At 35.9% G+C, this 27,155-nt stretch overlaps 1 protein-coding gene across 1 annotated transcript in view; it reads left to right on the forward strand.

Annotated features, from left to right (window-relative positions):
• ZFPM2 (zinc finger protein, FOG family member 2) overlaps window positions 1-27,155 on the forward strand; it is a 306,016-nt gene that overhangs the window by 46,564 nt on the left and 232,297 nt on the right. Inside the window, exons 2-3 of the mRNA XM_018912975.3 lie at window positions 10,081-10,239; window positions 25,780-25,881. Coding sequence (XP_018768520.2) covers window positions 10,081-10,239; window positions 25,780-25,881 — 261 coding nt within the window. The remainder of the gene's footprint in view (window positions 1-10,080; window positions 10,240-25,779; window positions 25,882-27,155) is intronic.

Below are 27,155 nucleotides of genomic sequence, written 5' to 3' on the forward strand. Positions count from 1 at the left end.
CTCAGCAAGTTTGCTGACAATACAAAACTGGGAGGAGTAGCTGATAAATCTGAAGTCTGTGCTGCCATTCAGTGAGATTTGTGCAGGCTGGAGCTGGGTGGAGAGACCTAAGGCAGTTCAACAAGGTGCAGGCTCCTGCACCTGAGGAGGAATAACCCCCTGCCCCAGTACAGGCTGGGGGCTGACCTGCTGGAAGGCAGCTCTGGGGGAAAAGGACGTGGGAGTCCTGGAGAAGAATGAGCTGTCCATGAGCCAGCAGTGCCCCTGTGGCCAAGAAGGCCAGAGGGGTCCTGGGGGGCAGCAGGAAGAGCATTGCCAGCAGATTGAGGGAGGTGATCCTGCCCCTCTGCTCAGCCCTGGTGAGACACATCTGGAGTTTTGGGTCTAGCTCTGGAGTCACTGTTCAGGAAATACCTGCTTTAACAGGTCGTATTATTGTCAAATTACAAGAACCTCTATAAACTAGATTACCACTCATTCTCATACATGTCTGTGAGACAAAGATCATGAAGTTTGTGGTTTAGTTAATTCCTAACTTCTCAGCTTCCCTTTCCTGATACTTTAGAACTGGAAGTTACATTAAGCTTGGTGGTTTTATCCATGTGTGTCTGTTACATCCCCTGCTGTGTTTCAAGGTTTTCCCATTACCTGTGTTGTTTTGTTATAAATCAGTTTAGGTGTGCTGACTTTTTATTGAGGTCCAACTCAAACTGGCACTGAATTCTACATACAATCCTTGTGACTTTGGTCATGGTATTAGAAATTGAATTTGGGCTGTCTTCAGGGGCTTCTTTTTCTGCAGTATTCTCTGTTTCACTTTTACAAGCAAAACAGTATTCTTTGTTTTACTTTTGCACGGGGGGAAGAAAGCAATAGTAATTTGAAGAGAAATAGTAACCGGAGAGAGAAGTCATGGGTTCACTACTGATTTCTGGACGTAAAAAGTCCAGATTCCTTTTTTCTGCTTTTTTTGATTTAATTGCATGATGATGTACAGAGATGAGAGACCAGTTTCCATCTGAGAAAATGCAGCTAGAAACAAAAGATGAACAGGAATTATCTGCAGCTACATACAAACTTAGAAAATATTAAATAAATAGAAGAAAAAAGACCCCCTTTATGTTCTACAGTGGTAGTGTGTCTTTGCTGGATGAGAAAAATGTGAGTATTTTGTCTTGAAACTGGGGATGTAAAATTACAGCGAGTAATGAGTATGTATTCCTCTGATCCCTTAATGTACTTGATGTGAGGTTCCTCTTTCATCGTAGCTAACATGCTGGCCATTAAATACACTGCAGCAGCATCATTAGTGGCTTCAAAGTGCTCCTACTTGCATCACATTTTTCCCTCCAGCAGGTGAGGGAGAACAGTGATTAGCAAAAACCAGTATGTGTCACTCACTACACATGTGATTGCCAGTGAAGTCCTGGGTTTGGGGTAAGGGCAGCACTGGCGTTGGAAGCAGAGTGAACTTCTGCTGTCCTCATGGCTCTGAAAAGCTTTCAGCTCCAAATATCACTTGGCTGTGTGTAAGATAAAATTCATCCTATTTGGGGTATGATGTTTGAAACTGCTTTGCTACAGCAGTATGGGGTGAAGGAGATGGGCTCTAGAGAGAGGTGTCCTGGGTTGTGGGCAGTGTGTTACCTACACCCCTGAAATTCTGAATGGTGAGATTGAGACATGGAAAGAGAGTCCTCTTACTTACCACTGTCTGCTAGGACTGGAGGAAAGGATTTACTGAAAATTTCTGGATCCTGAATCCTCAGAGAATTTCCCTCAACTGTTTAGAGCAGCATACCATAGATATTATATGACAGGTATTGGTGTAGATTAGTTGGTGTAGATGTGTCTATTCCCTGCTCTCTTAGGTTGAGTTTTTTAAAAAAACCCATCCAGTAGTACAACAAATTGAAAAGAGAGTCTGGATACTGTTCTAAAATTGCACCTTCAATTTTCATCTACTTTTTTGTAACATGCAAGATAAGGGATTTTTCTTTATTAGAAAGGTGAATATCAAATCTTTAAATAAAACCTGTAGAAAACAATATGAACATATTAAGGAAAAAGCTATAACTTATACCCTTTTGTATTTTTTCCCTAATTTTAGGGAAGGACACAGAATCAACAAGCCGTCTTCTTACACAAGTGATGCTTTCTTTTTCTATATTTTTTAAAGGCTGTAAGTTTAAACATTATCATCATACTTATCTAGCTAAAACAATACACTAGAACTGGAAAATATTTTCATGAAAAGGAACTGTGTATCATGGGGAAAATGATATTGCCAGTATTTTGAATCAGATTGCCAGTAGTTTCAAAATTTGTTTTGTAAAATTTAGCAGATGGGAACCAAACAAAAATAAATGATGAATTAAAACTGGCAAAATATATAATAATTCAGGGAAAAATGCTTTAGGCACAATATTTCTGTGTAAGGAGGCAGAAAATCTTCCTTTTTTACTCTGTTAAATTTAAGAAAACCACTGATAAACTACCGTTGTAAAACTATTCCTAACATGAAAAGTTATCAAAAAGGATCATAAATGCATCTCTGAGAAGTTTCTGTCCAGCTTGCTGCTTGCTTTAGTTAAAAATTCCCTTCAGTAAAATTGGAAATTAGTGCACTCTGGTACTGTGGTAGTTCTGTGTTGCTGCTGTGATTTTTGTAGGGTGCTGAGTCACAGTACTCATCTTGTCCCCATTGTTCTTCCCTTTCTCCCCTTGTATCACCAGACACACACGGAACAGCATCTGCTGTGGATCATCTGCTGTGCAGCTGTTACAAGTGTAGGTAGAATTAAGACATGTATTTTGGCATGAGCCCCTGCTTGATAACAGAGGTCTGATATTTAACTGCAAAGGTCTTGCAGTTCATGTTCTGTGCGCACTTGCACACTATTTTTTGAAATTAATGTCTCCCTAAGCTTATTTTCAATGGTTCCTTTTTCATCATTTCACTTTTATTGATTGGAAATATTCTGGCCTTGGCTCTAAGAGCAAACTGACCATGGGCACTGTCAATTTTGTTGTGCTCTCTTGGATAATGGTAAGAGAAAAGAAGACAAGAGGATAAATGAAAGTGAAGTTCCAAATTACTGGAACATTTAAAGGTCTTTGAAAAGTTCATATACAAGCACAGTTAATGCTGTCGTGCACCGAAGTGCCAAAAGACCTAGCAGTGAAGAATATTAATCTACTTTAATAAAATCAAAGGGTTCATTTTTTTTTGTAAAGAAATAATTTGAATAAAATTTGACCCTTTCTACAATAGTCTGTGGGTCAAATTGAACCTACTATTAAAATTCTCTAATATCTTTCTTGTATTACCATTTCAAAACTCAATTTAAATATTCACAGAGCTCCTTTTTTAATAAACTTAACAAAATTCAGGTAATTTCCTTCAACTTTCTTGATTGAAGGAAGGCAGTAGGTACAGATATAAAAAGATGTACAGCTACAAGCAAAACCTGAAATCAATTATATATAAGAAATAACATAACACATGGAAAGAAATTAATCAAAAGGAAAAAATTCTGCTATATGATTTTCTTGGTCTGCTACCTGCAGGCAAGGAACGTAAATGAAAAAAAAAAAATCAGCATTCTTCTTACAGATAAGGGGAAAATTAATAAAAATATTTCCTTCCTACCAGATCCCCTGATGCAAGAAGTGAGTGGCTGCAGGAAGAACTTACGTGTTTAAAAATAACTTTTTTTTTTCTACTAAAGAAATATACTTTTATACATTTTTCTTGCTGTTAAGCTCAATTACATCAGGTTGGTATAGATTTATAGTGTCCAAAAAACATTTCTTTTCCTTTCCCTCTGTTAAGTTCATCACTGAATTGTGGTCATATAGTTTCTCCCAGTTTGAAAGTAAGAAATGGTTCCTTCTGCTTGGATGCCCCAATGAAGATGTAAGGAATTGCTTACAAACTAGAGCAATCTTCCAATCTGGACAAAAGTTCTGAAGTTCAGCCAGTTTGCTAAACAGACTGGAGAGGTTCAATGTGCACACAACACACCGTGTCCACTGCATTTCTTAAGTATAGCTCAAAACGTAACAGGAATGACAGAAATAATTAAGACAAATAATTAATAAACTCAATGGACCAAGGAGGACAGAGAAGTCTCTAAGGAAGTCCTGTATGTAGAACTTCATATGGTGCCTTCACTCCCGTTGCCATGTTTAAAATGAAATAAATTGAACCCTCTCTTTTATTTTTAGTATTCCTGACTGAATTTTTAGAAAAAAATTCCCTACGGTGTGAATTAAAGGGAGGTGTTTGCCTGCTGCTTGTCTTATGTAATCGTTTCTACTTGGAAGGAAATGTTCATGTTGAAAGAGGAGATAAATGGATTGATTTTTCTGAAGCTTTTCCCTCTGTAATCAGAGAGCATCACATACCTAGGTCTTACCATAAGCTAAGGATAATCTGTATGTGGCAGCATGTTTTCTTAGGAAATACTGAATGGATCCCACAGAACATGCAAAATGTCTGATGTTGATCCAGTGAATTTCAGGCTCTGATTTATTGAAGTTGTTACTATTTAATGCTGCTACTACTAATTATACTCATTAACCTCTCCCCAGCCACTCACCGTCAAGTATTGTAGGCTTTCTGAGGCATTCTTAATTTGTTAAGAGCACTGATTTATGTTGCTGCTGTGGGAATGTAGGAGAATATTGGTAGGTGAGAAGGAAGCTAACCACTTCACATTTTCATGAGATAATTATTTCAACAATACTTTTCTGCTGTAGGATACATGTGTTTTAAGTGCAAAACACTGGACAGAAAAGCATATTAAGTCGTGCTTAATTTGAGCATGCATTTAAGTGGTTTCATTAGGGCAAAGTCTGATGAATTTGACTATGAGAAATTATTACAGAACTTACCCAGTTTAGTGTTATTGAATTTCAATTATTTCATTACAGTTATAGTACCATAAAACCAGAGTCAAGCATTGATGTATCAGGACTAATGTGCTCAAAGTGTTCGATGCTCAAATTTGTGTTAAGAGGAGTGTTTATTGTAGCAAAAGTGTCTTTTGTTAAGTGAGTGTAAATCCCTTTTTGATGGTTTATTCTCACACTCCTATGTTTTATTAAAATTATTGCAGTGCTGGTTTTGTTTTGTTAAATGTGGCCTGTCCTTTTGAGTGCTGAGGTAGCATCTGTTACTCACTGTATTGGGATTGCCCCTTAGCTAGCTATCTTTGTGTACTTGCATCTGTATGTTTGCATTTGCATTACAGTATATGATATTTTAGGAATATTTATTTATTTAGTATTTAATAATAGTGCTAAAAAATATGTCCTTGAGTGCCTGTAAATCTGGTACAAATTAGGGAGCACAGCTCAGATTTCTCCACACTGTGCTGGCAAGTGGCCTCAATCAGAAGTAATTTTCTCCATGAAGGCACATGCAGCTCACTCGTCAGCCTCTCCTCAGTGGATAGTGTTATTTGTATCAAATTATATGTGGTGGTTTCTCAAAGTGGACTACTGTGTCCACTAAGCCATACAGATTTCTACCACATTGACTATTTCGTTGCTGTCACTAGTTGTACTGTTTTCTTCTGTCTTGTTTACCTCTGCTGTTTGCAAAAAGAGTTGAGATTTGTGTTTATATCAATAAATATTCATGAATTGGACTAAGTACCAAGTGAGTAAGTAAACTCCTCAACCCCTCTAAATCGTCTGTTGTGTACAACATGATTAGTTGCTCATTTTGTAAAGGAAGAAGTTTATTTCAGGGCTTCATGCAAAATACAGAATGAGTTAATAGAGACTTAATTTACTTCAAATTAAAGTATGCCCATTTAAGATTAGAAATTGAGGTTTTTACCTAGTGCGATTGGGAATTCTTAACTATTCATCATTATCTAGCTAATCTGAAGCTAGATTTCAGAATCACCTCTCCTTATATTGCATCACATTCTTTTACAAACTGCTAATAGAAAAAGAATTGCTGAAATGAGAAGACAAGCATCTAGACTATCTCTGGAATTAACTATTCATCTAAATTCCTAAACCGCTTAAGTTTGAAATTTTACTGCTTTAATTATTAATGAGTCTAATCATATCTCAGAGCTGTTTGTTGTCAGATCATTGTGACACTCAGATGAATTTCAGTAGTAGCAATTTTTGGATTTTTATTGCTCTGTCATTATGGCTACAGGCTTTAAAGTGACACTTAATCAACAGTTATTGAAAAGGATTTTTTAGCAGAACAGGATGGCGCCTTACCCCTGGTCCAGTTAAAATAAAAGCAGACATAGTAAATGTTTTGCCACAAGTACTTAATAACATGATTAGTTTAAATAATGAGAGTAATACTATTAAATTAAATCAACAATTAAAAAATGCAGAAGGTAAAGGATGGTACTAAAGTTACTGATTAACCTATATTTGGACTGTTGAAGGTAATATATCAACATAATAACAACTGTGGGGGAAAAAAGCACTATCACAGAAAACAGTTGAAAGAAACTCTATTGTTTTAAAACACATTTATTTTTGTCTATATGAACAAGTAGTTTTAAGTATTTGAAATCAGGTAAAAAGTTGCAGTAGCTTTTGTGCAGGTTGTTCCCTAGATAGAAGAGCTAGCCAATGTTGATAACCTACCTCTAGGTCTTTGTACCAGATTAATTCTTAGTTCTCTAGCTGATGTAATTTACTGGTACCAGCTAGAGGTTTTTGCTGGCACCAAAGCGTCCCAGTCAGACAAACATAAGCCTGCATAGTTAATGTTTTTTGTATTTGTCAAGAATTTTTAGTTCCATATGCTCTTTATTTGGATTCTGAAAACAAATTTTTATTTATTGTCTGTTTATGTGTAAGTAATTAGATAAAGTAGTCAAGAATAGAGAATTTACTCTATTTATATTTCCTTCTAATGGCTTTGGATTTTAGTATTTCCTTTAACCCAGTGTATGTTTGAGTGATAATCAAAAATGTCCACAGAAATCATCAATTTTGAGTTCCCGTGAAAGTAGCAACTGAGAAATACTTAATTTTGATCTGATTCTTGGGAGTTTATCTTATTCGTGTCGTACAATGCTTTACTCTTCAGTTAAGTTATCAGTTACAATATACCAGCTCTGGGCACGAACTGAATGTATTTTGACATTTAAAAGATGAAAGACAGCTCAACATGCATTAAGACAGAATTTGTCCCAAAGATCAGGTTGTAGATGGGTGAATTAGACAAGGCAGCAGCTGCCTGAAACCTAGAAAAATATTTGTGCATGTATCCTCCAACTTGAACGATAGTAATTGCTGGTGTTTGGGGCGCAGGCTCTGATGCCAGCCCCCGTTAGGTAAAGCTCTGCTGTGTGCCCATATGCGCCTGGATAAACTTTGCTGGGTTTGGTACGTGGGCTGAACATGCAAGGCAAAGCCTGGTGTAGAGGCATGAACACCTCTGATCTCCTTGGGATGTGACAACGTTTACATTTATGTTTGCAAATGCTTGGACATGTAACTTTAGGAGATGTTACGTACCTGTTTGTACATAGGATATATCTGCAGTAGCATTAGTCAGTATTTTTTCTAGTCTGGTTGATTTAAAAAATAAAGTCCTGGCCCACAGAATGACAGGAGTTTGAACCAGCACTGTGGAGTTGGTGTGTGCATTGTATTTCTTCTCCTTTCTTGGAAAGAGTGTCAATGGAAATTATAAGGTGTGTTTCCATGACTGCTGCAAATGAAAGCATAGCAGCTGCATTTCTCTTATTTTCCTAATTAACATACAGCGATGATTAGCTTGCTGATTACGTATTGGGGACCTGATCAAACAAACTGGTTTAACACCTAGAAACAGATCTAAATGTCATGTATACATGCCAATTGGATTACTTGCAGGTAAATTGCTTTTGCTGTATTTTGTGAGACACGTTCTGAAAGTCAATAACAAAGAGCTAGTCATTCAGCAGGAAATCGACTTTCACTGAAAATGTTGGCTGAAGTTTAAATTTTTTGCTCAGATTTAAAATACTTGGAAAATTTATTAGGCTTAAACGTGCTCTTGAAATGATGCAAAATATGGTATTAATACATTTTTATATGTGGCAAAAACCTACATTTCCCTAAAATAGCATATTTTTTCCTAGTCTATTTATCCAGGCATTACTAGGAGTACACACCAGTAAATGGCTCTACAGACAACATCACATATTAATAATAAAATGAAATTTGAGTACTATTTCTGATAATTTTTGCAGAACCCATTGTGCTTTCATTTCATGAACCTGGACACACGTGAGGTGCCTGGAGTGCCCATGTTCAGCTGCAGCACTGCTCCAGCGTCTGCTCGGGCTTTGTTCTCTGCTCTGTGCAGTGCCATAGACACTCTTCATTCCCTCTGCATATGCAGTTGCTGGATTTTTTCCCAGCATGGCTGGAAGGTGCAATTAACAGTAATGGATACTTTGATAGGGAGAATCTTTATTTCTTCAGCCATAATAATAGCCCCTTATTTTAGGAGCTATATTGTTGAATGACAGCTAGTGTTGGCGAGTATGTGTCTACAAAAGTGGGCTCATTTGGTCAGATTCTCAGCTGGCACAGAGAGTCATATTTCCATGAAAGATAGTAAGCTATATTAATTTATGGAATCCCAGCTGGGAATCTCAATCAATTTCAATAAAAAGTAACCATCATATTCCTCTGAAGCAAGAATTACACAACCAAACCTAAAGTGAATTTTGCTGTTTTAATAAATGTAGGTAGTCACTGGTTTGTAATAAATTACATAAAATTAGAGTGTAGTCAATATTTGATTTCTTTAAAAATTTATTCCTTCCTTTTCATTGAACACAACAGAATCATTTATGTATTGTATCTCCGCATGATAGATTATATAGGAATAGTGTATTTAATACCATAAAACTATCCTATAAATACAAATCACATTTTTTTTCATTAGCTAGCTCGCTTTCATTTTGAAGAAGAAATACTCAGTCAATTATAATTGAGGCTGTGCTTTCATTGGAGAGTGAAATACGTAATTTTTTTCAAGCCTCAACCATGTATAATGAAATCTCTCTTTTGAAATCCAGTCTTAAGATGGATTTTGAAACATACTGACATTTAATAAAATCTTTGTTAAATTAAAATATGTTCAGTTATTTCAAATCTCTGTTTAAATCTAGGTGAAATTCTACATCCTGCGCAAGAGAGTCTTTAGCAAATAGTTACTATTAACCAATGATTTTGAAGTGTGTGTATATAAGAAAGATTTCAATTTTTGAGTATATTCTAATTGGTAACCTTGGCATTATGTGTAATAATCTGTCTGGTTCTGTCTCTTCGAGAGGATCTGTAGCAGTAGTATCTCCAGGTAACTAGCAGAAAAGTTAAAGACCTCAGACAACCATTTAAAATTCAAACTCATTGAATTTGAGTTGATGTTTGTATTTGTTGATGTTTTTGTAGCCCTGGGCTAGCAGTTTACCAGGACATTTGTTTGGCCTCTGTGAAATGAATAAATAGTCTCTTGACTCCTTGTCCATTGACTGGGAATCTGTTAAAGAGTCTGGCATGAATGATCATGGATACCATTAGGGGCTGGTTGAAGCAAAATAGCTGAATAAGCTGAAGTTTGTGCTGTCAAAACCTTTGTAGTATTTCACTGCTGTCAGTACTTTTAATTTGATGAACAAAGCTTGTAAAGGAACATTTTAAGTACTGTAATTCAGCATCAAAAACAATCACTAACAAACAAGAGAAAGCTCTTCACTGTTTATGTCATTTTACAAATACAGCTTTGATTTCAGCTGTTAAAACTGTGTTTCATAGTAGAACCCAATGAATAATGAAAAACCCCCATGTGCGAGTGTTATTAATACATATTATTAATAACACTTTGCATATTCTGATTTGAAGTAATCAGGAAAAGTCACTTTCAATTTAAATTTCCATAAAATGTTATTTGTCCAATTTTAATAAGTGCTGAACACAGCTGTGAAAGGAAAAACTATCTAAAGAATGCCAGTTAAAAGTTCACTAAGGTTTTATTTCACATTGTCCTGTTAGATGGTTTTGCCACAGTGTCCCTGATTCTTTTTTAAGGGCCCCTTGAAGATGCTACTGAGGATGAAGAAGAAGAGTGCCTGTCTGAGGAAAATGATACTGTCTCAAAAGAAGACTTTCCATTGGAGGAAAGCTTTTCTGCAGAGTTTGAGCCTGAAAATCTGAGCTGTGAAGAAGTGGAATACTTTTGTAATAAAGGTAATCATTGTAGCCAACCTCTTAAGAGAATACTGGCCAAACTTTGTCCAATTGGTCAAAGAGATTTCTTGGTTTAAAATGTACAAAAAGCCCTATTAATGCTACCTTAAAAACAGGAAAAATACTCACTTGGGAAATTAAATCTGGTAAGGAATAAATATTAAAGTATGTTGAAGGACACTTTTCAGGGACATGAATCATCTTGCCTTAGTGTTTTCCTCCAAGTGTTATTTTCTACATGTTTAACTGTAGAGAACAGGCCCCAGAAGTCAATTATTATCAGATCTGAAGCTAGCAATGCAGCATGTCTGTTCATTGCTTCTTTGCCTAGGAAACATTGCTAGGAAAACAGATTGTGTCTGTAGATTCTAGGATTAAAATAGAGCTTATTATAGAATTTATTATGCACAGTAGAAAACTAGTGCTTTGTGAAAGCATAACTTTTGAAGTTGCAAATACCTTTTTGTGCACTTGTTACTTGCGAATTATTGAAGATTGAGGAGTTTTAGCATAAGACACACCAATTCATTCTTACCAGTTCAGTCTGCAAGGTTGTGCTACTTCCCAGTCAGCTGGCACAAAAACACACTATTGTTATTTAGAACATTGAATTAACCTTCTTCCTGCCAGATATCCACTTGATTGCTTTATTGTTTGTCTTCTGCAGGTAAGGATGCCTATCAAATAGCTGAAGTTGTTGAGATGAATTTACTTCTGTTAGTCCACAAATCCCTCGGGCATTTGGATGTTGATGGTTTCTCTGTCTTTCTGTTCTTTCCTGGATATTAACATGCATTTTCTCATGATAACTTGATATGCTTCAGGTTTTGTATTATTTTCCTCTGTCTTGGGTAAAGTCAAATAAATCCATTTGACAAATCAAGTGTTCTGACTGCAGAATATCAGTCCTTCCTAGAGAGTCTTCAGTCATCAGTGGCAAAGGCATTACTATGCATGTTCTATATATCCTCTATGCAGCTTCTACAGGTTCTTGATACTTAGTAAGTCACCGTAAGAGTTCAAAACAGTCTAATGAATATTTTGTAGTCAGCTGCTACAAATCTTACTGTGAGGAGAGACCAGATTATGAAAGGATTCTTTACAAACAAGAAGAATTTATTACTATTACAACTGCAATGTGAACAAATACCAGAATTACTTTTTGTTCACTGGTTCATGTGCTTTTCAGACACCATTTTCCTTAGCTGGAAAAAAGTCCTCCTCCTGTTACTGGCAGTACTAAATAAATATTTAAACCACTATTTGCATAATTGTTACGCTGGTGTCTCTCGAATTCCTCCTGTCAACAGTGGAATACTCTGTCTCACAATTAGTTCATATCATATCAGTTTGATTTAGTTACTTCTCTGTGCTTCTTACTGCATTTCCAGGGCCCACCAGTGGAAAATACTATGGTTTAAGGTGAAATCAAGAAAGAAAAAATCTTTTTTTTTTTTTTGAATAACAATCACTATTGCAAATTTACATTGAATTTCAATTTATCTTGGATCTTCCCTTTAAATAAACACCTCTTTCAGGAAAATCACTGAATCACTGTATTAAAGAAGATCAGGCATCAAATGGGAATACACTTAAATCTGAATCTTGATTATATGTTTTATTAAGGACATCTGCTGATTCTTCAGGCTTAATACCTTCTGATTTCCCAGCAGTTTGTGTGTTGTAGTTATAAAAGAATCTTAAGTCTCTTCACTGCAACTGCTGCAGAAGAAGAGTTGAAAAGAAGATTTCTAAGGATCAAGGGGCACATAAAATTTCTAATCTACCTCCAGCTGAGGCAGTGTGACAAAAAGTCCCACTTTGAAGCAAATTGGGAATCTGCCTGGAAAAGGATGGAATGGGAGACTGGAGATGTGCTGGGTTTTTATTAATGTCTCAACTTCTGTTGAATGTCCTACTTCTTCAGGGTCACATCTTAAGTGTCATTAGCATGAGGCTGCCTATGTTTTTCTGAAGATAAACCCTAAGAAGACGAAACTAATCTGGAAAGCAAATAAATTTCTTTTGTGTTCTTTTCTTAGTGGAAGGGTTTGTGACTCTATTATGTAGTAAATACTAAAAATTAGACTAATTCTCATTTTTTTTCATGAACCTGTTAAGAATTCCTAGTCTTTTGTTTTTCTTTGTAGTGCTTCAGTATTGAAATTAAAAGATAGTTTAGGAAATAAGCTTTTCTTTTTTTATAGAAATATTTTCTAACATCATGAATGGAAAGTCATTATGAGAATGAAAAAAAAAATGAAAATGAGATGTGTACCAAATAAGTTAGAAAACAAATAAAGGCAGTCTAATTTCAGTTTTGAGGGCCTGATTTTTGTTTTTTTTCTACTGCTCTTTGATAGTATTGGCAACCTGTAAATGACAAATATTTCCAAATAAGGGAAAAGTAAGTGTAGATCTGTGGTTTTTTTCTCATACAACAGGTTTCCTTCTCCCAGAAATACATCAGAACTGGCATGGGAATCCATTATGCTATCTCTGAGTTCTGCCTTTGCTAGCATGGACCATTAATGGTTTTAGAATTTAAAGGTGTTTTCTTGGATATAAATTTTATCTGTCCTGTCTCCCTATTTCCCTCCCCTGGGGTTTCTTCCCAGCTGACCCAGAACAAGAGGACAAATGAGTAGCGGGGCTTCCTGCAAGAATCAAGAGGCATGGGGAACAAGTGACACAGCTGTTGGGGAGGAGGTGTTTGTGAGGCTTCATCCATGGTATGTTTTTTATACTTACCCAGCTCTTGTAAATTCAAGCACTGCCTAAAACCAGGGGCTTTTTGCTATACAAACTTGGTACTGAAGGCAGAAATTTACTGAAGTCACAATTCATTTTGAGGAATGAGATCAGAGGACTTACAGGTTCACAGCTTGGTAACTTTGGCTTCTTGAAGAGATTTTCCTGTCAAACTGTGCCTGATGGTATAAGAGAGAGGAGTCCCTTACTGTTTAAATTGCAAACAGGAACCTTTATAAAGCCATGCTTTTCCCATCTTATTTGGGTTTGTGAGATAGATTCAGCAGAATAGTTGCCAGAATTAGAAGATGAAGGTTTAGAAAGAATTAGAAAGCCTCTGCAAAGTGTGAAGCAAATTAATCACCTTGATTGAGCTACATGTCATTTTACAACTTCTCTGTTTTCATAATTTTGACTCTCTGCTATTACTTTTCCCTTCTCCTTTTACTTGCTAATGGCTTTTATGACAAGGAATCTGGAAAATTCCTCCTCTCCCACACTTCTGCAGTACCACAAAATTAACTTTGCTGCATGTGAATATTTATTCCTATGTGGTCTTCATTTAAACTCAAATGTGAAGAAGTGAACAACAGTTTAAGAATGTAAATATCCAAAGCTGAAATGGAAATTACCAACCTACTATTTGTCAGGGATTGCTTTAGGCTTCCAACTCTGTTTTCTAACCTTTTGGTTGAAGGTCTTCATAACTGATGGCAGTTAAGTTTGATTTGTTTGCGGTTTTGACAGTGAGATTAGGAGAAAGAGTATTTTGGCAAGAGGATAGTGGCGTTTTACTACAAATCTGCACTGATCTCTATGTTTGAAGTAGAAACAAAAAACTTTGTAGAAGGTGGCCTTGATGATAGTGCATTACATTTTGTCAGTTTGAAAACAGCCTTTGAAAATTGCTGTTTATGTTTAGTTACTACAAATTGCTGTACTACAGATTAAGAGGGTATCTGATGATGCTGTCCACACAAAGAGTTTATTAGCCTGGAATCTTCCTTGCTGAATATTTTTTTTAAACAGTGGGCATCTGGAATCAGAGTGTATATCAGATTAAGAATAATTCAAATTAAATTCAGATGTAAAAAAATTAATTACTTAAATGTCAGTATTTCAACAGTCTGTGTAAGGAGAAAGTAGCCTGTCTCCCATGCAGAAAAGGGATAGGCTGGATTTGGAAGCTAGGAGATAGGACATAAAGATTAAATTTTGTCTTCTGTAGGTTGGAATAAGAAAATAAGCTGATGTTAAAAGAGGTGAGAAGTGTGATAGGGCTAATAATTGCAGAAGGACAGATAGAAGGAAGGGAAAAACAACAGAACAATACAAAGGCCAAGTTGAAGGTAATGGGGTGCAAATAAAAATTCTAAATCAAGCTTATTTGTGAAGTGAAGTAGTTTATAGTTGATTATCTAGACTCTGGTTGCTGTCCTACCAAGGTACTCTCAGGAAAAATAAAAATAAAGTTCTTGTCTGTTACTTAAAAAGTTTGCTATGCTGATATAGTGTCATCTTTTACTCTTTGTGAACAGGAAGCAGAATAGGAGCCTTGGTGACTTGATAGCAGTGGTAACTGGCTAAACAAATCCTTGTGACCTTCCTAGCAGAAGTGTTCAATGAGGGTTTAACTTTCAAAGGAAAATTATCTTAAGCAATAAAAGAGATCACTTGAGATTAGTAGATAGTTAAGTAGCTGTGTTCACAGAAGGAAAGAGGCAATGGAGAAGAAAATGGAGGAGGTTTATAATCAAAAGAACAAATGTTGGACTGTTTCCAGAAGAAGGGGGCAAATGAAGGAATGTCTGTGTCTGATAACTGGTGAAGAAAGGCAGGTTCATTTCTTGTTGCTGGCCAGTTCAGCTGTGTCAAATTCTCCTGTGCATTGCTTGTAGTATGACTATTGCTCTTGTTCCTCGTGTTATAGGTTTTCCATGGTTATTTCATCACAAGGCAACACTGCCACCAGCCCTCAGTGGAAGGAGATTCAGTGGCCTTAAAACTCCTGGTGGCAAATGGGAAAGCAAGTGGGTTCTGCTCCCCAGTGTTAAGTGTGCTTCAGTTGGTGACACAGGGTGATAGGGAGGATTCATGAGGTGGGATGGAGTGATTGTTTCAGGATGCAGTGATGTGATGGTCTGCAGCACACACTGCTCTGTGTGTCTGCAGCCATATGTGTTTGTTGCTGGGTGAGTGGTTCGGGTTCCTGATACATTGGTTATTTGTGGGAAGAGGAAAATGAGGGGAATCCAGTGCAACCTGAAAGTCATAAACAGTTCTAAGTCAGCTAATAGGAAACACAGGGAATGTATGGCCTGGATACTGAGTGTATTCCTGGTTCTGTATTCTCATATTCTTGTGCAGGAAGGGATGAGTTCCAAACCTGAACTGTTTTCTGTTCATGTACACATAATCATGCTCATGTGTGTTGTTACTAGCCTGCCTGACCAGCTTGGGACTGGGATGTTTTATGTTAAGCCATGTCACCTGATTGTGCAGGCAAGCTTGTGATTCAGAGAAACAGCTGCAGTGTGAGTCCTCATACAAGAAAGCATACACAAAGCTAAGTTTGTCTGTGTATTAATCTGTCCCTTCATACTTCATGTGCAAAGCTATCATGCTATCATCTGTAATAATGCCCTGAAAATGATTTCCATGTGTCCTTTTTTCCTCTGGAGTATGACTTTGTGTCTTGTGTATGCCTGTGTGCAACTGTGTAAATATTCCTTGCTTCTTTCGTGTTACTCATATAGTGACTAACAATGTGCTTGCTATTTGCTGCTTCTGGGTCAAACAGCAGATTTATGCTTTCTTTTCTTTATTTGCTCGCCATTTTTTTAAACCAGGAACATTTTAATCAATTTTTTTTTCTTTTTCAGTAATGGATTTCATGACAAATTTCTACCACTTCTGCTATAGCAAAAGTAGGATCAGCAGGAGGCAGCTATACCGTAATCACTTTGAGCTCAATAAGGAGATCTTTACAGGCAACTTTGTTCTTATTTCTTAACGGGATTAAGAAGCTCAGCTCTTTAAATTCTTGCATATAACAGTGACATTTCGAGGGTGTGTTTGGACCAAGGAGTTCAAAGAGAAGGAATAGAAAAGAAAAGCCAATATGACTTTGTTTTTTACCTTGCTGCAGGAGCAGTTTGTGCAAATCGCCTATAAGCTTATTGACCTGAATCTTTGACTCCTTGTTTTCTCTGGATTTGGCTGGAGTGTAGACACTGATAGAGCACTGATAGAGGTGATTGCACAGCCCTCGGCTTTGCTTGGCACCAGACACCCCCCCTCCCTTTGCCTGACATTATCTTTCCCTGGCAATACTTCTGTTCTGCTGCAGCTCATATTCCTTTAAATTTTTTAGATTATTTTAATTCATTGCATTTTATTTATGTAGACTCTATGACTAAATGAAGGATGCATTCATTCTTTTTGTTAATCAGAGACAGAAGAGGGCATGTAACTATTTTCATCTCCTAGGATAACTAGAATATACATAAGAACTCACAGCACTTCTCCTTCCAAGAATGCAATCTTACTGACTTGTCTGCATGTTTGTGACACTGTTGGATTCTCATATTCCCCAGAGTAAGGGTTTTCTTATGTTTATCTGTATCACATTCAGCTGAAACAACTTCAGAAGACGAGACCAGGGGATCTCTTCACTCTCTACATGCACCTGACAGGAGGCTGTAGTGAGGTGGGGTTCAGTCTCTTCTGCCATGCCTGCAGTGAGAGGATGAGAGAAAATGGACTTAAACCAAGACAGGGGAGATTCAGATTAAGATTCGATATTAGAAAAACATTTTTCACTGTTAGGCATTAGAGTGGTCAGGTAGTGGAAAAGGAGATTTCCCAGGGAGTTGGTGGAGTCACCAGCCCTGGAGGTGTTCAAGAGGTGTCTGGATCTGGCTCTGGGTGATGGGGTTTAGGGGTTACAGTGACAGTGCTGGGTGGACAGCTGGACCTGATGATCTTAAAGTCCCTTCCAACCCTGATGATTCTATGATTCTGATCTTCTGTACTTTTTGTAAGATGCTGATTATGGACAAGGAAAGGTAGGGGCTTCTCTGATAACAGCCTTTGAACAAGGCTAAGTCAGAATTATATTGGATTCTAGCAGGGTGAAAGGGGATCTTTTTCATCTGAGCATCAACATTTGCCTTGTGCTTTACCTCTTATGGTTTCTCCTTCTTTCCTGCTACTGGAGCTCAGGGCACTACCTGTTTTCTTTCTAGAAGGGAAAAGAGATATCTGAAAAGGTTGATTTTTTTTTTCCCACCATTCACTAGAGACCATGTAAGGGCTTCCCAAACAAAAAGTACAAGATTTTCTATTCTGTAATTTTTTTATTTACTAGAGAGCATGTAAGGGCTTCCCAAACAAAAAGTACAAGATTTTCTATTCTGTAATTTTTTTATTTACTGCATGTTTACACCTGTCAGGCCATATTTTCAGTCCTTCTTAAACCTATGTAGGTATTAACATCAACTTTAGTTGGATAAAAATTTGACCTAAGTTAAACAAGCAAACTCAAGACATTGAATAATTGGTCATCAAGCAGAAAATTATATCTCAAAAAAGAAACAAAAAAGCTCTTTTTCAAGAAATAAATACATAGATCCAAATAGAAAACATTATTTTAACTGTACAGAATTAAAAAGTGCAAGGAACATTTAAACAGCTTACTCAACTTTAAGCAGTTTATCAAAGCAACTCCAGCCTTTTCAGTCAGCACATTTTGGTTTTCTCAAGAACAATGAAATTCTAAATTCTATCTCAGCTAGGGATATAATTCAGGAAGGGATTATTTGGTTACAACAAGTAGTAATGTCCTCTTTCTAGAAAGCCACAAAACTTGAACTTGGAATGACTTAAATTTGAGGTCAAATTTGACAGAATATGAATTGCAAATTTATAGGGATAATCTTCTTTAAAACATGGGATGCACAAATGACGAATTTCACTACATGTTCTTAGTTCAGGTGTACTGTACATCTGTCTCTAATTTTGTTTATAATGAACGTTCATTTTGTCTCTTTCTTGTCTTATTTGGTGGCCCTGACACAAAAATATTTGAAGAGTTCTAAGAGATGGCTGAAAAAATTCTAGTCAACCCAGGCCTAAAAAGCAGACTTACTCACAGGTTGTGTACTATGTGATTATATTTGTAGTAATTTAACTCAGAAAGGATCAGTAAAAATAAATAAAGCAAGTGCCACAATTATATCATCATTGGATAAGTATTGATAAGACAAATATTATTGCTGGTAGAGAAAAAGAAGCACGAATTTTTGACTGCTAAGTCTTTTTCTGGGGTTTGACTCACAGAAGTCTAGACTGGTTTTGAAATAATGTGTAATACAACATGTATGTAGGAACATACATGTTCACCTGTAGTGAAAGGGAATTGGTTGCTTTTGATGTTGAACCATCTGAAAGGTTGATTATGTCAACTAAAAACATCCAGTTCTTTTCAACAAAGTAAATTAAGATTTCACTGTATAGGAACAGGTACCTATTGCTACTATTTCTGTAGCCATGTGTGGAAGTCACATAAAACCTGGATTCGTCTATGATAATGATTTCAGCTGAAAAGTATAAAATGAGGTGTTCTTGGTTGAATGAAGAATTCTTACAGGAGATTAAATATTTCTGCAGTAGGGATGGAACAGAATTGTTATATAATTAAATTGAAATATGAATGTGCAGAAGAGCCTTCAAACTTAGAATTTGAAACTTGTTAGAATCTCTGAAGTAATCCCTCTGTTCTGCTGCAGGCTGGTTTAGAATCTCATGGATTGTTGAATTCCACTGAAATAATTTTTAAAAATTTTATTTAGCAAGTCTTTATTTGTGGCATGTGAATATCTTTTAAAATGTGCTTCTGCTGCTTTTCTAATCTAGTGCTTAGAGCTATGTAGCTTGAACCCCAGACTAGTACTTGCATATGTCTAATACAGTTCTTGTATTTGAAGTTTTAATGGGGAAATATTGAAAAGATGAGAGGCATTTTTGTTGGTTTTTTGTTTTTTTTTTTAATTGATAGAAGCTCTCGAGTAGCCAGTATATCTGAATGATGCTCATTTGTAGTACGGGTGTTTGGAGTTTCTCCCTATATATATTAAAAAAAATAGATATATGTGTATGTGTGTACATATATATATACATATATACATATATATATTTTTAAAATACATTAATAAAAAGAAAGTCAGGAATACAATTTAGAGAACACTTTCACTGTTCTGCAGGAAATGCATTTGAATGAGTGATCCTTGTCTTGAAAGGACTTCAAAAGCAAACAGTGGCGATAATGAGAACATATCAAACATGTAGGGAAGAGGAAGGCCAGACTCAGTCTAGATGAATGTGCTGCACAGCAGTGTCTTATCCCAGGAGAAAAGTGCTGTAGCTGAAATGGTTAGAAATAATTGACACTGCTTTTTACCATGATCACTGTGCTGAAATGTAATGTGTCAAGATGTCATTTTATTAAACAAAGTGGTGATTTTAATAGGAACCAAAGTAGTTTCATGCCACTGTTTTGGGGAGCTAACAGCTTGCACATATGTGGGCACTTGGCAACACTTGAATATTCACAGACCAGTCCTAAAAACTAGGGAAAGAGACAATGCATTGTTTCTGAGACTTGCTGGGCAAATAATTCTGAGTGCTTAGGGCAAATGGAAACATAGTTATTTCAAATGAGGTTTATCCCAGGAGAAATTATGATTGTTAATCAGCATGACAGAAAACAATAATTGCTTGCAAAGAAGCAAAGTACTGAGGTGATTAATATAATCTGAAATAAAATGCAGTAGATTAACTTGTTCAAGTGCTGGTTTCTTTCAGGTGCATTACCAAATCAATCATGAGAGCCAGATTTTGCTCATACTTTCTGCATTTCTCGAGTAGGGTGTCACAGTGTTGATTTTTATGGGCTTCACTGAAGTTATTTCTGATATAAATCAGGTTAATTGATAACAGTCGGGTAGTGATAGCACCGCATCTCTTCCTCTGTCTCTCTGTCTCTCTGTCCTTGCAAGGTTTGTAGAGTAAACCCATTTGCATGACACTCTACCCACTGTAGTTGTTGATCTTGTCCTTGTATCGTTTGTCAAATATGAAAAAGTGTAGAAACATCCCTCCCATATTTTTTACCATCTTTATTCTCACAGTTCTATTGCCATTCCAAAAGCTTATATAATTTTTTGCATTATTTTATACCCAGAATGATTTATATCTGCAGAAACCTGGATTGCCACTACAATTATAGTTAAATATATAAATAGAATACTTTAAAAAGAGATAATCTACAGAAAGGTTAGTTAAGGCCTCTTAGATGTCATTGGTATTCTTAAGAATAGTGTGTGCTGCTAAAAAATATGCTACATTGAATGAATTAAGTATTTGTATTTTAAGTTGTATATGGTTTATTTCAAAGTTAGTGAGTATGGCTTTTGAAGAGAGGCTCCTGGCAACAATCCTCAGCTTGCAGTGTGTTTCTCAGGATTCAAGGCAGGATTATCAGTGTGTGTAAGCTCTGTTACTGGTTGCAGGCATTGAGATAAAGCAAATAACAAAGGGCCGTTCTTGATTGCTGATCTATAGTTTCTGAAGCTCTGGCATCTAGTTCAAATGTATAGTCTCAGAATCCTTGTTTGGTTGGATCTAGAATTACTGCTGCTGTAGACTGTGGCAGAAAGGAGCAGGCACCTTCTCCTTTCACAGCCAGTCACACTGGTTTGTCTCCATCCATGAGGTTATGGCCTTGCCAAATGGAAGTCTTTGCATTGCCTCTCTTTTCTCTTTTGGCAGTACAGAGTGCTACAGGCTTTGCAGCAATTTATTCCTCTACTGATTTATTATAATTGAGAAGTGATGTTTCACTCTGAACAGCTGCATGAGGATGTTAACAATTTGAGTTTACATTTATGCTGCCAGGAAGAGGAAAAACAAACTGAATTTCCAACTTTTATTGTTCTCTCAGTCTAATAGAAGCTGCTGTGTGCTTTTTGTGACTGGTACAGTCCTTCACCCAAAGCTATTTTGTCTGATGATAAAACCATGAGTGTATGAAGCTTGCACGTTTTTCATCTCTTTTATGACCTTATCTTTGGTGAGCGGCTCCTGTGAAGGTACCCTAACTATAGGAAGCACCTGGTAAACATACATGATATCTATGCCGTGATAAGCAGCTGCGAACAAGAAAGTAGATCTGTCAGTTCTGAACTGTTCATTGTTAAAAATACTTTGTTGATTTAGCTGATTGCAAAATGCATTATAGAGTGCCTAACAGCTGCTATAACCTTCCTAGTCAAGAAAGTTCAATAGTTATATTGTACGAGACTTTCTGTAAGAGCCTAGTACTGATAGGAACAACATGGATTAAAACAGCAGGATTGAGAAGAACTGCTAACCCATGTGCTTCTATAAAATACCACAACTACTTGTGGTACAAGCTGATTAAGTACAAATTGGGAAGTCTTTAATTTGTTAAAAAGATTAAAGTGAAATTACTTGTTAATATTCAAGTCTCTCTTTTCCTACTTGTCAGTGTTGTCAGAGAAGTTGGAGTTCTCTCTCTCATGCTTCTGGTAATATGTCTCTTTTACAGTCTTCAGATTTCCTGACCAACTTTACCACCTTGAATTACAGTGAATTATCTATTGGATAAACATTAGGCTATTTAAACCACATTAAAAAAACTTGAACTGCTTTTGAATGCTGTCAAGAGGAAGGTCAAGATGAAAATTCTATCCACATTACATATTGAAGTTATTCAAATAAGATGAGGTTTTTTTCCTCTTAGTTAAGCAGTATTTTGTGTATTCAGCATTTCAGCATAAGTCAGAGATTTGTTTCCTCCAACTTTAGCTGACTAAAGATAGGTTCCTAGTCTAAGCTGTGTGTTTAAGAGGATGATTCATTTCAGCTCTCTCTGACACCAAGAGAGGTCTCATATCTCAGGCATCCTAGAATAGGATAAATCACTCAGGAGGTTTCTTTCTTCCCTGCCTATAGGAGTGTCTACGTCAGTAGTCTGGACTAGCTTAACTTTCAGGCATCTAAGGTTAGAGGTGATGAGTTCTGCCAAAAGTGTAACTAACCAAGTATAGAGAAGTAGTGGAAATTCCAGTAGATTTACTTGACTCATGACTGAACATAGTTTATGGTATTATATGTGCTTACTCATAAAAGTATTTTTTCATGCAATGGTCATTTAAAGGACAAAATTCACTTACCAGGCTTGGTTACTAAGAAGCAACTGCTTAAACCTGCTTAAACAGAAGCAGGTTTTGGTTCATTTTAGAGTACTTACACCACTCTTTGATGTTGATGGGAAAAAGTTATTTATCCTCTAACTTAACTACAAAGTGTAATTGAGCAGCAAAGTAAAGAAAAAGTTTGAGAAAATGCAAAATAATGGGATTAGAAAGGAATCAACAAGTTAGTAGCAAATGGGTGGCATATATAGTCAAAAAGGATTTGATTTGACTTGGAAGAAATAAATAATTAAAGTCCTGGATCCAGTTAAATGTCTCCACCTGTGAATTGAAGAAAAATGTAATCAGTTGGAAAATAAATATAAAAAAATAGTCTTATTGGGAGACTGAAAAGTCGTCAGTGACTAAACAGAAGGAGTAAACAATGGAAAGAAAATAAATTCTGAAAGGAAATAAACTCCTTTGTGCTAAGCAAATGTTAGCTGCTAAAATAGCTTTAAGTATGGGGAAGAAAAAGAAAAAAGCTTGAGAGACGTGCTTTGTTATCAGCTCTTCTGCTAAGCCTCCTTTTGGGTTTTTAAAGTTGCAGTGTCTCCAGCACCAAATGGATTGTCTTGGTTGCACATTTCAATCTGCCATTGATGCTTAACTGAGCCTGGGATAGACTTCACTCCCTGGTGGATTCGGAAATTGACAGTAATGTACCATTTCTTGGTGTCAGTAGCAGATTGGAGTAGCTTGGGGGAACAGGAGAAATCAGTGTGGTGATATTTCAGGTGTGTAATGCATGAATTTGGCAGTTGGGAATAATAGAAAATATCAATGAAAATTACTGAGAATACTTCTAGATGCAAAGTTTTCCTTAAGGTAAATTCTACACATTTTATCTACTCTATTTGCACAAGTCATGGATCAATTCATTAAAACTTGACTGTGAAAACCAGGTAACACTGTACTTCATGAAACACGGAAAAAGCAAGATAATGGAAATTTAAGTCATCTAATAGCATACATTTTTAGATTGTTTCTCATCTCCCAGATACTTAATTACTGTGTACTATAGTTTTTGTACCTTAGCTGTTGTTCTGTTCTTTTGCTTTTCAGCCCAATCTTTTCACTTTTTCCTCTTTTAATGCTAATAGTTTGATTTTTTATGTTCTGGTTAGTTGCACTGCCTGGAAGAAAGCTGAAATTTGCAATCTAACCCCAGGTTGGCATATATTATAACCTGGAAGAACTTAGTATTTTGGAGGTTAAATTGTCCAATTATCTGTGCTTCTTTTCTGTCTAAAAGAATTACTATTTCTAGGTTTTGCTGTTATTGTCCTGATTTAGTGCATACAGATCTGTTATATACAGTGGAAGAAAAACATTTACATTCTATACAAAGAACATTTTAAGAACTGTCTGTGTTGGTTATGCATCTTGAGTTAGAAAAAAAGAATTGCCCTTGCTGTGAATTGCTTTCCAACATTTTCAAGAAAACTGGCATTGATCATGCCAGGCCTGAATTTAGGAAAAATTTCTTTTGTGTCTCCACTGAAAGACAGATTTTTGCTGCTTTAAGTTGCTATGAATGTAGAAAAATGAAGGTAAAATTGTCAAATAGGTTCTTCAGTCCACCCAAAGAAAGCAGAGGTCTGATTACTACAAAGGAACTATACAAATGCTGATTCAAAATAGGCTAGTTGCTTAAAAACAAATAATTGCTAAAACTGCTTAGCAGAAACTTGATAGTTTTTTCAGGACATGAGTATATTTAGGACTTTCTTCTGAAAGATAACTTCAGATTGAAGTGAAGCATGTGAACTTCAAATGCCCAGCTACTGTTACAGTCAATTTAACACAGAAATTATACTCGATATTTGTGTTGTATTCAAGTTTTATTTTACACACTACAAGTGCATATGAATATTGTGGACTATGTTTTTAGTGCCACAAGTTCACAGAACTATTGTTTTGTAATCAAACTCTGGAGTGATTATAGTATTGTGTTTGTTTGAGTAGTACTTTATCAGGCTCTTAGACTTCATATTTGAAAACCTGTGTTTTATGAATGCAAGGAAGAATGTGTTATTATGAGACTTCACATGTGCACATGAAGTTAATACTTTATAGTGTTTGTATATAATCATGTACTTGAAAGCTCTGGGTCACAATCTTACCCAGTATAAATATAGCTCCAGCGATAACGTATGGGGATCTGGCATAGTTTGTTGTAATCACATTTCTTTACCTATGTTGCTAATTAAAGCTTTTGTTATCATGAGTGGGGAAAAAATTACAAGTTACTGCTTAATTGCTGTGCTTTTTGCTCCTTCTTGGTCTCCTGTTGTTAAATCAACAAAGGGTCTGATTTTTCAGTTTGTAAAATACACAGTATTTGTTTTTCTGGTGATGTCACTTTTTTCTGGGAGATCATTTTTAACAAGTGTCCTTCAAGTTTGATAAAAAAAATTAAACCATAATCAGTCCTATTTGACTGAAGTAGTTAATTTTGTAGATGTTTTTTTCTTTCAATTCTTCTTTGTGTCTTCATATGCATGAGTTTCCTGGATAGGTTAGTATTAAAAGAAATAATTAAAAAAAAATTCTACAAATGTGTAAAATCCAAACGTGGAAAAGCCTTTAGAGATGTTATTTAATGTGTTACTATGGCCAGAATGTTTTTTGTTAATACCCTCATCTTCAATGTACTTTTCCTAGTGCTTATTTCAAAGTGTTTTGGCATGGAGCTTGTCTAGAGTATTTGTTTACCTGAAATAACTGTCCTTTCAACAAGCAGTTCTTCAAATAAAAATTAAATTGTCATCTCTAAAAATTTAACCTAATCATAATTTTCTGTGTGTCCTGTCCATGATCTTGAGGAGGATAGTAACAGAAGGCAGACAGACATTTTCAGATACTTCTGGATGGTGAAAATCCAAAAATTGATCAGAAATGTAGCATTTCTTTAATTAAGCTTGATAGGGAGAAAAGTACTTTAGAAACCTGCTGGTACATTATGACTTTAAGGGCAAATTCCTTAAATGCTGAAACACCATGGATTACCTTTTCAGTAGTTTGGTGAAAAAGCAAAATGTTTAGTGGACCATATTTTTGTTCTCAGTGTCATTTATATGCAGTGAATAAGAAACATTCAGGTGTCAATTCAAGAAAACAGAAAACCCATAACTGAGAGCAGATGTTCCTGGGGGGTCACGAGCTGATTTCTTTCTCTCCTCTGTACATAGAGACTGGGGGACATTATGTGCTTTGTTTTACAGAATTAGGTGCAAATTGTGACTCTGTTTTTTAACCATATGGAGTAAACACTGTTTTCCAAGATTTTCTCTCCATGGAACTGGAAGTACTGGATATTCAGGATTTCTTTGAGTCAGTGGGAGCTCACAAATGTTTACATGTCTAATATTTTTTTTCATTTTCTCTCTGTTTATAGACATGCATATGTTTTCACTCAGGCATGTAAGCAGTTTGGATATTATAGGAGTTTTGCTTTAAAGTCACTGTTGGAATATGTCAATAGTCTATTTTTTTGATGGTTTTTCAGGAAGTGAAGAAGGCATCCAGGAGGCAGCAGAATCTGATGGTGATGCAAGGTCAGAGAAACCAGGGCAGCTTGCTGTGGAGACTGAAGATTGGGATGGGCCAGGTAGGGAGAAACAAATGAAAGCCAAGAAAAATTTTTTGAAGGAGACTTCAATATTTGTTAATGTCATTATTTTAGTAGATTGTTATGCTTTGCATTTATTTTTAATGGACTGTCTCCTTTGTGATCCTTTGGGTTCCAGGATGTTGGCTGGTAAGTACTAGGATGACGTTCTTGAGTTTAAAAAAAAAATGGCTTTTGTTACATTATTTTGTAAATTGTTCAACATAAAATGCCTTATGTATTTATTTGATGTAAAGGAAAATTTTCTTGCTGCTTAGAATTTTAGGATCAAAATTTCTCAAAAAGTTCTTCTGTGGTTGAATTAAGGGAGAAGCACTACTGCTCTGTTTACTAAGGTCAGAAGGTCTCTTCTCAAGCTTTGTGCCAACATTTAGCAACATCTTTAGCTTAACAAATAGATATGATATCTACTAACATTTTCAAGGAGTTTTTTTTAGCTGTTTAAGCCTGATAGAAATCATGTAGCCCAGCTGGGCATTGGTTTCAGCGGGAAGAGAAACTCAGGCTGCATTCAATGAAGCCTTAGAACTTCACATTAAAACAGTAATTCAAGGTAACATTTTCTGCTATGTAAGTGAAGATGGTGCAAGCATAACATTGCTAGGATGTAATGGTAATATGGCAATACTTTCAAGTATCTGTTCAATATAAATATGTAAAACCTCTCTTGTACTGTAAAAGTACCTAAGGCAAAGGGGTAAATTGTATTTCTCAATTAGGCAATTCTGCAGTTGAATGCAGTGTTTTCATGGGCATGGACTTGGGAATAGGCCTTAAAAATCCATTATATTGACCATAATTTAATAAAACTGTTGCAAAATGTGGATCTGAAGCCAAACACGCTCTAGCAATAGCTGTATCTCTTATGGAAATTTTCCCTCAAAAGGATGAGCACATCAGAAGAGAGTTCCAGAACCATTCTATCAATAATTTATAATGCAATAATAATATTTCATTAGAAAAAATTCCTATATTTCAATCACATTTTCATCCTTGCTTGATTTTGCAAATTACTGTATGCTCTTCATGAAGAGAAGAACAAAACTAATGGCAATTTTCTGAAACCAGTAGCTGGAAAATACAATGCAAACAAAAATGAAGACATAGTATATCTAATTATTATGATATAATTTAAAATGTTTCTCATGATAATACACAAAGAACTTGATATTCTATATGAAGCCCTAATGGTGTTATATGAAAACAAGGTTTAGTATCATGCTACTGTACATGTAAAATAATGCAAAATATTT

The sequence above is a fragment of the Serinus canaria genome, chromosome 2 (genome assembly GCF_022539315.1).
Source record: "Serinus canaria isolate serCan28SL12 chromosome 2, serCan2020, whole genome shotgun sequence".
Classification (NCBI taxonomy): Eukaryota; Metazoa; Chordata; class Aves; order Passeriformes; family Fringillidae; genus Serinus; species Serinus canaria.